Source organism: Chinchilla lanigera, unplaced genomic scaffold (genome assembly GCF_000276665.1).
Source record: "Chinchilla lanigera isolate Chin_1 unplaced genomic scaffold, ChiLan1.0 scaffold00047, whole genome shotgun sequence".
NCBI classification, from domain to species: Eukaryota; Metazoa; Chordata; class Mammalia; order Rodentia; family Chinchillidae; genus Chinchilla; species Chinchilla lanigera.
In genome coordinates, this window is record NW_004955448.1 from 607253 (window position 1) to 618053 (window position 10801).

At 40.0% G+C, this 10801-nt stretch overlaps 1 protein-coding gene across 1 annotated transcript; it reads right to left on the bottom strand.

Moving 5' to 3' along the window:
* Window positions 1-1471: 1471 nt before the first annotated feature.
* Tm4sf1 (transmembrane 4 L six family member 1) lies at window positions 1472-9937 on the bottom strand. Its single transcript, XM_005392998.2, has 5 exons — window positions 9622-9937; window positions 7925-8014; window positions 7693-7838; window positions 4043-4223; window positions 1472-2267 (listed from the first exon to the last, which is right to left on the bottom strand). Exons 1-5 carry the CDS (start codon window positions 9796-9798, stop codon window positions 2253-2255), a joined length of 609 nt encoding a protein of 202 aa, XP_005393055.1. The 5' UTR covers window positions 9799-9937; the 3' UTR covers window positions 1472-2252.
* Window positions 9938-10801: the final 864 nt, after the last annotated feature.

Consider the following 10801-nt stretch of genomic DNA (forward strand, 5'->3'; position numbering starts at 1 on the left):
AAAGGGGGCTCCTGCTAGATTGGATGTAAATCAGCCTTTTTGTTAGCTAAAGACGTGGCATTGGGCAGATTCCTGAAGCTGGCTGAGCTTTGAGTCTATAAGAAAAAGAGACGAGCTCCTCCTTCTAGGACTGGTGAAAGATTTTAGTGAAATAAAATGTGTGAAAACTACAATAACTGACACATTGAAAGAACTCAAGCAATGGATGGTTAATAATGATTATTTCCATTCCTCTTAGAGTTAGGAAAACGTGGCCTTTATAACTGATTATTAACCACCACCACTCCTCTTTTTACATTCTCTTTTTCAGAGATAGTCTTAACCCCATGTCCCTAGAGACTATGGGCAGATGGAGAGGAATGTTAAATTTGGATGGAAAGAAGAATATCATTGATTTTTACTAACTTCTAACCAAAATGTAGTGTTTCCTTCCATTACAACAGCATGCAATAAACTAATATCAGCAACATTGATCATACTCTGATTTATGACACAAAATCTACACATACTCATATCACCTTCAAATTGCTGCAGTTATCCCAAAATACCATTTTAATTGAAATCGTATTCCAGAATGCTGTATGTTCTTTGGTGGACGGCAGCTAGAGTACAGGCCAGCAGTGTGTGCCTGTCTGCCCAGGGGACACCATGGAGCTGGCAGTCAAGACAACTATACCATGATTTTAAAAACATTTTGATAAAATATTCCATTATGTTGGTCTACCTAATGATTCTATGTACTTTATGTATTTATAAATAATTATGTGAGAAAAAATCTATAGGTTTCACCAGACTCCAGAGAGACCCCAGCAGGAGAAAGCTTAGAGCAGTGGTGGCGAACCTGCCGCACGCATGCGGCAGCAGGCAGGCACAGCCCTCTCTGTCAGCGTGTGAGCCAGATCGCCTGGCAGCCGAGTGTCAGATATTCAGGTTTCACTGCAGTGCTGGCATTTTGAAATAAGTAAGAAGGTTTGGGGTTGCAGTTTGTCACTCGGCTCTAAATGGTTCCCCATCACTGGGTCACAATCTTCAGGCAGGTGCTGTCTCACGGAGGAGCACTGGCCTCAGACAGCCAGGTGGCCTCTTTATGAACTTTCTTGTCTATTGCCCAGACAATGGATTCCAAAAGCAACTGTGTTTCTGTGGAGAATTTCTAACAGGTGAGGCGTCTTTCCCCTTTAAAACCTAACTCTGTACAAGAAGAAAGAAAACATCTGTGTCCTTCCCCGCAGGAGTCTGATGCTGAGAGTATTCCAGAGAAATAAGTTACTTAACTGACAATAACCCCAAGGGATCATTCAGCACCAACAGCTTACAGAGAGCAGAGGAAGGCAGCTGATGAGGGAGAGAAAGTGAGATGAAGAAACCAGAAGACAGGAAGCCCTTAGCAAAAGGGGCTACACGGACTGCAGACAATCAGAGGCAAAGAGGAGGAACTCTGCACCAAGGATCACAAAATCAAACAACAGCGAAATGGTACTGAATACTTTATTTTGTGGTCCGTGATCAAGTTTGGGGAAAGGTCCTTGTGGTCTTTCCACCCCTACTCCCCCTCCCGTCTCCCACGATGTTGATATCTGCTCTAGTCCATTTCCCATCTTTCCTCTTGCCCAGTTTTCCTGTTTAAACATTTGGTCCTTTTTTGAAAAACCAGAAGTTTTCCTAATTTTTTAAAAAATTAAGATCTGGTGGGACTCACGGCAACTTGCAGTGTTGCATGTTTTGACTCCTTCATTTGGCATGGAGTATTTTCAATTAGGCCTCCAAACCCAGGCAAGAGTTCATGTCACACAGAACTAAAAAAGTTCAAAAGGCCTCTGGTTAGAGGGGCACAGGCATATAAATGGGAAACACCATATAAACAGTGATAAACAACATCTTTTCAGGTTGTTGGGTTTCTGTCTTCTTAAAAGCTACTAGACATCTTTCCTTCAAAACACATACACGTATATACAAGTGTAATTGGAATGGGATTCTTATCCTAAATATTACAAAGTTTATCTCAGACAAGCTGAGGACTGTCAGTCTTAAATTACCTCCAGTACTCAGGTTTTCTCATTCCTAAAAAAAAAAGTTTGTTTGCTAAGTTCAAACACTGACATCATGTGAAAATGTCAGTCTTTATACACTTTTATAAAAGTAGAATTTGAGGAGTATGATACACTAGAACAAAGTTTTACAATAATACAAGTACAATATATAAATTACAATGAAATAGAGGAAGCTTATGGTTCTGTCTTCACGTGGTTCTTTCAGCAGTCATATTGCTGTAAAGAAAATGAAATGTGCGTTAGTTACAATCAGGATAAGGAAATGGTAGCATTTCTGTCCTTTCCATTCTGGTTTGAGCAAACACAGCTTTCACTTTAGCAGAGCTTTAGGCAGCCACACTCAGGGCTTAGACAATGCTTACAAAATGTTTTCTAAACAAACTCGAGCCACTGTCCTCCCCAGCAAAAGCTGCAAGGTACTGGTGCAGGTTTGGCTTTGAGTGTGTTTGCCTGGGGTTTTAATCGCGGGGATTTAGAAGATAATGCCTTGAGAGTTTTACCCTGTGTGGCTCAGGGCAGGTAAACTTTCAAATGAAGCATTGTGGAGCCAGCAACCTATTGCCCTACACTCAAAAGTCCTGCTCTTTGAAAGTGTCTTCTGTCCTCTAAACAGAGCAAACAAAGCTTCCCATATCTGGGAAATGCTATCCCTACAAAGACTAGGATGGGAAAGTAGTGTATCTGCTCCCCAAGCCGTGAGAGGTGTCATTCCCTGCCAAATCACTGCAGTGGTTCTGGACATTGACTTGTTCTGTCTGTCCCCAGAAATGACCGGCTGAGTTTAAGCTCTGCCCGATATGAATTTGAAGGCTAAATATAGGTTGTGTTCAGTAATCCTGAGAGAATTCTTCTCTGCCTCTCCCTAAATATGTTGCCTGAAAACAACTCCACGCTGAAGGTTTCCCACCCGCTGTTTTCTTGGAAATTTGGCAGCATCCCAAAGAAATTATTAATCTTGCTGTACTTGCCTGATAAGGAGACTATATTAACTTCCCCTCGAATATTATAGAAAGTTTCTATTTATTTACAGCAAAGTTTTTCATGATAGCGATAGACTTTTAGTTTCCATTTGGTTTTTGTCTCATTTCAAAGAAAAGTAAAAGACCTGAACCAGAGGAATAAATGATTTGGTAAGTACAAATGAACAAGTTTCTGTTTGCCTAATCATGTTTTACAAAATAAGACAAAAAACAAACCACTTCCCAAAACTGGACCAAAGCTGGACTTCCATCAATTCAATAATATATATCTTTTAGGAAGATAAAGAAGAAAGAACTTTCCCTGCTATGCACAAATGCATTTTTCTCTCCTAAATCATTTCCTCAGGAAACAAGTGCATCCTGGTTTTCTTTTGCACCAGAAAGCTTTACATATCTGCTATTCAAAGGCTACTAATGCCCCTCCATGCCTGGCTGCATGGACATTTTTTGACTCCTTATTAGGAAGGAACTGTAGAAAATGCAACAGATCAGCAGTGTAGCATACAGGTTAAGACTAAGAGCTTTGTTATTAAAGCCTGTTACTTCCTGATGAGGGGATCTTACGCATAACTACTTAATTTCTGAATCATAGTGCTATCTGAAAAATGAGTTTAATATAGTGTCAGGTGCAATTAATGTAATTAACTATTATTTGTATGTTAGGAACAAGAGAGTAGGTAAACGAGAAGACATCTTCGACATCTCTTGTGTGTCTCTGTAACCAGAGAAGGGTAGTGGTTCACCTTGAAAGTGTCATATGCAGCATGTTTCTTTGCACAGACAGCCAACTGCAAAGAACCAAGATAACTGGTGATGGTGAGACGCAAGCAAGCTTATTACTGAGAGCAAAAGTGAGTGCTATGAATGCATCACCACGGAGATGATGGAAGAACAAATGTTGCCAGTTTGAGCATGTTTGGTTTTGCCTTTTTCTCTTTGATGAAAAGAATGGTGCATTAGGATAACTGAAATACCAGGGCCAGCACAGGGCATTTTCACACAGGTTCTTACCTGCTGGCGAGAGCAGCAGTAGCCACAAATGCCTCCAAGCAATCCATTTATTACTTGAATGAGACACAAGATGAATTCAATTCCACCAAGAGCCAAGAGGAGAGAAAACAGAGTTACGTTCCACTCTACGATGTGCTTGGGTTCCTTGCACTGGGACCATGTGGAGCTATCCAGAAGATACCTGTGGACACAAAGAGTGACTTCTCACATGACCCTCCTGATGGGATATTTCATAAGCTACCTTTTGGTGTGGTGATTTTTATTCAGAAATGAAGGAGGTTAATTAATTTAATAACCTCTGTTAGAGTCTCATATAACACGCCATCCAATGGAGAAATTTAACTCAGATTTCATTATAGTGATAAACATGAAATTAACTTAGCACTTTAAGCAGGGCATGGTAACCAACATACCTACAATACCAGCACTCAGGCGGCTGAGACAGGAGGATCCCTGTGAGTTCTAGGCCAACCTAGACTACAGAGTGAGTTCAAGGCCATCCTGAATTACATAGTGGGACACTGTCTCAAAAACAAAAACTAAAACAAAAATCTTAAAACTTTTGACTCCTAGAAATAGGATTCTGTAGTTAAAAATCCTCACCCTAGAATGATGTTTATACTCTCTAGAGACATATAAATTACTATAGATAAAAAAAAAGTGCAAACTACATTTGTGCCACATTGAAGGTAAAATTCATGTATGTGTGGGGACGTGAACTAAGAGTATATGTGGAAAAGTGAAATCAAATTATGCATTAAGATAGCAGAATTATAGAGAATTTTCTACTTGGTTTCCCAAATTTATTGCTGCTTAATTGTTATCTGTGTGAAAGGTAGGACTTTGTAGCCAATACTGAGTGACTGTCTATTTAAAAACTACAACTACCTTGTATTAGTTTTTGTAACTTTAGACCATTTCATTAAAATATAATTTATTCTTTTTGAAAATTATCCAAATTCTGCCAAGTGTGGAGATTTAATATGCTAGAGTTTTCAACTGAGACCTTTCAAACAAATCATTTTTTTGGTGTTAGGGAATGAGTTATTTTGCAACAAGAAGCAAAGGGATTAAATCCAATTAATTTGATACTTCTTTACTTTTATGATGTATCCACGCATCCATAGCAGCATGAAGCCCATGATATTCACTCACTCAACAAAGATTACTCAGCACTCTGCATGAAAGGCACGTGGAGTCAGAGCTGGGGACAGAATGGTGAACTAGGCACAGGCTCTGCCTCAGAAAGACAGAGCATGTTAGGGAGGCAACAAGTAATAGATAATCAACAGGTGTGGAAAGGGCACCTAACCTAGTCCAGAGCGAATGCCTGGCTATGTCTATTCTGCAAGGCTCTCCTCCACGAAGGTAGGAACTAGACTTACCATCTTTGCCACTGAAGAGTATCTGGCATACAGTAAGTACTGAACACATTTTCAAAGTAATTGAATGATAAATAACAACCTGAAACCACTTTGAAATGTTAACAAACCCTGATGAGATCATGCCTGACTTCATATGCATATGGCTTAAGACAATTTCTAAATATATGGATATCCTTCTTGTCTGAAAAAACTACCCTGATTACTTTCCTAAAACTTCAGCCTTTGGAGCACCCTCCTATTTTAAAAATTTTATTAGTATGTATTAGTTATGCAGAGCAGTGGGTTTCATCTGGCACATTTGCACACGCATGTAACATACTTTGATTACTTTTATTTTCCGGTTACCCTGTGCCTGTCCCTTCTCTCCCTGATCCCCTTTCTCTTCTCTAATAGTCTCCCTCCTACTTTCCTCTCTTTTTTTCTCTCTCCTCTTTCTTTCTTTTTTACTATTTGATTCTTAATGAAATAGGCTTTAATCATGTGGGAAAATCTAGGATTGATTTAACTCCACAAAGAGGCCCAGTATAATCCTTTTCTTATCACTTCTTCTTGCCTGAGCAGAACAAAGGGACTTGGAATTAGAGCCCTAACTTTGAAAGAGTTCATTAAGCCAAACAGAGATTCATTCTTATGGCTAAATTTTCTTTTAAACTTTCTCTCCATCCAGACCTGGCCCTCTGCATGTCATTGGAGCAAAAATCCGTGTACTTTCAGATCACAGTGTCAGAAAATTATTTGGCTCCATGTGATTATTGGCCAACTACTCAGTGACTCGGAACTGAGAGTTAATCCTGTCTTGAAATCACCAGACAAATCCAAATGCAGGTGATAGAGAGGGAGACGAAGGTTTCTTACAAAGCTAGAGCAGATAATGGGAGAGGCATACAGGTAGCTACTAAAAATGTTTAGTGATACAACTCCTCGCGTTCTGGGTGCATAAATTATGACCTTTGAAAGAGGCAGAGTCAGGCAATAGTTTTGTGTGTTTGTGCATACATGAATAACCATTTTGCGATCGTATATTCAGTACTGACCATTCTTAACACTAAAACTTTAAACTCCTGCAGTGTCAGTTTTCCTTCAGAGTGACCATTGTGTTATGTTCATCCTCACCAAGTAGGTAACATTAACACCTAACAGCGGCAGTGTTCACAGTGAGTTGGCCTCTACAGAAGCACTGCATGTATCTCATTAACTGTCATGACAACTGCCTTTGCTATTGTACGGATGAAGGACCAAAAATGCAGAGAGGTACGTTCACTTTTTCCTGTACTCAGAGAGAAAGTGCAAAACTTAGATTGAACTGATGTCTAATCCCAAATTCAATATTTCGTGGAGGAAGAAATTGTGTGTGTGTGTGTGTGTGTGTGTGTGTGTGTTTATCTAACCTCACTGTGTGCTATACAATTCATAGAGGCAAATACTCAATAATATAAGAGTAATTCAAATTCATTATAATATTCTTTTCACTCATGAATCTCAAAACTGAATCTTTCAAAATTCAACTTTAAAAGCTGAATTAGGAAAAAGTAAACTTAGAAACAACTGTTGCTAAAGGACTATGTAATTCATTTATTTCCACATACATCGGTTTCCATCAGCTTTCCTGTTTTTGTTCCTTTCTTCATGCTTTATTAAACGTAAATGTCAGCATAAAACAATGGAATCTCTTGATCTGTCCTGATATTAAAGTTGTGATAAGACCTGTCTTCTCTACCCTACTAATTTAAAATAAATGGTGTGTTGTACATAATTCTGATGTTATATATGAACAGGTATGTGTATGATGGTGGGTGTATGATTTGTTCTGGGTTTTGATTAAATTCATATAGCTGCCATTCTTGTTATATAAGGATCTATAATATTTTCTGATAAAGTGTATTACATTTAATCAACCAGTTGTTCCAGCATAACATACATGCTATGTGAGTACAAACACTGTATGCAAACTGCCTGGGTTCAAATAACTGACCTGGGTTAAATTAGGTCATCTTTTTGGGCTTTCCTTTTCTCATCTATAAAATAGGAGTAAGAGTGGAAGCAACTTCAGAGGGTTATTATGGAGACAGAATCAGTAGAGCTATTAAGAAGCACTTAGAATTTGCCCAGTCAAGAATTAGCCACCTATCCTCGGACACCTAGTGCCTAACCTGCATGAAACGCTGGCTTGAGTGGATGGGTGAATGGACCACCTAGTTTAATGGGGTTGCCACTATACATGTGTGATGGATGGCGAAGTGATCCAGATATAGAACAATTACATACTGTCCTTCAGTTCCGGCTAGAGTATAGTTCCACTGGCCGAAAGAATCCAGACACCACGGTCCTTCTGCTAAGCCCAGAGATGCCACGATGACACAGTAGCCAGATGCTGAGATTCCAATAAGGGCAGCCAGTATAGAAGAAAGCATCTAGAGAAGGGAGAAACGAAAGTGGGCTGAAGCATCCCACGGCTGCCTCTGGGAGCTGGGTTGTGTCCCCGGGCAGCGGGACTCACCGCACATCTCTTGCCACAGTTGTCATGGCTGCAGCAGCCGCAACAGTCCTCCTCCTCCAGCCCAATGAATGCGAACGCGGGCAGGAGCATCTGGTTGGGAAGCGAGCAAATTAAAATCATTATCCTTCCCCAGGGTCACCTGGGTCAGGTTAAGCAGCCTTTGGTAAAATATTTTTCCCTCTGATGGTGTTGACTGATTTTGATCAGGTTGACCAAATATTTCAAAGAATGTGAAAGTCTAAAGAGGAAAAAGAAAACTCTAAAAAAACTGCAATAACTGCTTGTTTTCACACGGTACGTTAAGTATTCTCCAAGGTGAGGATACACAGTGGGAAGAGTAAAATAATAACTTATAAATGTGTTTATTCCACATAAGGGCATAACAATGTTCCAGGTGCAAACTAAACTCTCCCCTGGAACTACTACCTGCGGTCTTTAAATCTGACTTAAATAGACTAACTGATTACATCTGGTAGGTAGTCTGAGCAACGAAGATAACAATATGTAACATAACAACCACTGTTAATTCCTATCATTTTGTTTCAAAACACTGTATCACTTTTAATGTTCTTGCTTTATGTTTACGATGTTGGTATGCTGCTATTGTTCTTGTTTTTCTTTCTTTCTTTTACCATTCTCTTTAAAATAAAAGTAAATAAATAAATAGACTGAATATTTTTAAGTGGGAAGGATTAAATCTGTCTATAAGAAATGAAATTGACTTGAAGCTACAAATGTACTGTTTTAGCATGACAATAAACCTCTTTAAGCAATGTAAGTGTGAAATACTTAGTTTAAAGTCAACAGACTCTTAAACAAGGGCAATGTTATGTTAAAGATTATATTACATTAATTTATATTAGTTATGTTTGTATTAATGATTATGTTAACATGATAGTAATGTTGAAATTCAAACAGATTTACTATGCCATAGCTAATATATAGTATTAGATTTAAATGTTTTAATATTTTGTAATTTACCAAGAAAAAATATTCTGTATGATACTAATACTTCCATAAAATTTCTCTTTAAAATTCTTCACCCCATATTTTCAACTACCAAACTCAAATTTCCACATTCTTTCCATGCTGAAGTTGAAGCTAATACTTTCAGCTCCCAGTGTGGCAAGCAAATTCCTCTCACTTCAATTAAAAACAAACCTTGGAAAACACAACACATTCCACAGTTAACTTCGGACACTGATCCCCTGCTACCTGTGAGATTTTCCTAGCTACATCACCCAGGAGAATGCCGCATTCTTTGTAAATAGCAATGTACTCAGTTTATTTTTTTTTAATGTCACAGATGTCTGTGAATAAACAGCAGATAATTTTAATCCAAAACTGTTGATTTAGAACCAGCCGAACCCTCCCAGCTCCCAAGACCAAATATTAAATGACTACCCACTACAGTCCTAGAAACTTGATAGTCTCAAATCTTGTTTAAAGTATCTATTTTCTAGCTGTAAAGTAAGAGAGTTAGCACACTTTTAGTCCAGAGGATTTTGTAAAACAATATCTAATGAAATTAATAAAAAGTCATCACAGCCTTTACATAATCTGCCTCCAAAACAATGAACAGCAACAAAAACCTCTGGACTTGGAAATATGCATCCCAGAAAACTTTCCATGGAAATGACAACTTCTAGTTATCAGGAGAGAATTCTTAAAAGTTGTGATAATTCTGAATGACTTACTAGCAAGCCTCCTCCTCCGATACCACCGAAGAACCATACAAAGCGGCTGAGGTTGTTTTCAGATGCATACTTTGTTTCCCCATTGGGAAAGTAAAGCAAAATATTAGCTACAACGCAGAGGACAGCGAGCCACACCAGAGAGTGTCCGATGCAGCGTGCGCATTTGCCATAGCACATGGTGGTGGTGGGAGCCGGTAAGGTTTTCCCCACCTCTCTCTCTTCAGCTCCGTGACACCCCAACTCAGATGAGAGTGTGCCCGTCTGTGGAGAAAGCAGAAGCAACTCTCAGCCTATTCCTGCTCCCTCTTAAATATGGAGAGCTCTTAGTCACTTGGTGGGTGAGGTACTTTGCTTTCATTGGTCCTGACTGCGGCTCCGCTCCGACTGGGGTGGAGGGATGTGGGGGTGCCCCGCCCTTCAAATGCAGTCCCTGGGACAAGCGAAACCAGGGGCAGGACATGAGAAACAGCCTCAGTCACAGACAACAAAGAAAAATGATCAATCCTCCACGAGGAATTCACAATTCCTTCTCAGGATAAAGAATCAACAGGAAAATCGACACGACTTTCCAGTAACTGCCAAGTGTCAGCAGTGGGACCGCCCTGGGTGAGACTTCCAAAGCCAGATGGCTGTGACCCTCTTTCTGGACAGCTTCCAGTCTAAGGCTGTGTGCTCACTGCTACCGCGGCACTGATTTAATTCATGACCTGGGGCAAGTTTCCTCCACCCTGAGTTCATTTCCTTGTTTGTTAAAGACAAGGTGTCCAAATTGTCACCCATGGATTTGAAGAGGCTGCTGGGAAAATCGCAGAGCAGACTTCGTTGCTCTGCCTGCAGTAAGCTCTGCGGGCGGAGCCGATGCCCAGCTTTCCTGGACGCCTGACCTCAAAAGAAATCTGCGCCACGCGAAAAGGGCATCAGGCAACCCAACGGACTCTAGCACTCTCTCATTCTTGAGTGTTGTTGTCCGACAGAGCAATGCCAGGAATGGCCAACAAAAGCCACCATATTCTGCAAGGATAAAAGAAGGAGGCAAAAGAAGAAAAGGAAAAGGAGGAGATGGAAGGAAGAAAAAAGGGAAAAGCAAGTGACTTTGTAAATCAAGAGGGGAAACAAGTTTTAGAGAATGGGGACTGAGTAAGAGAGTCGCAGCCCACTGAGCAGCGCACGGAGGAGAGGT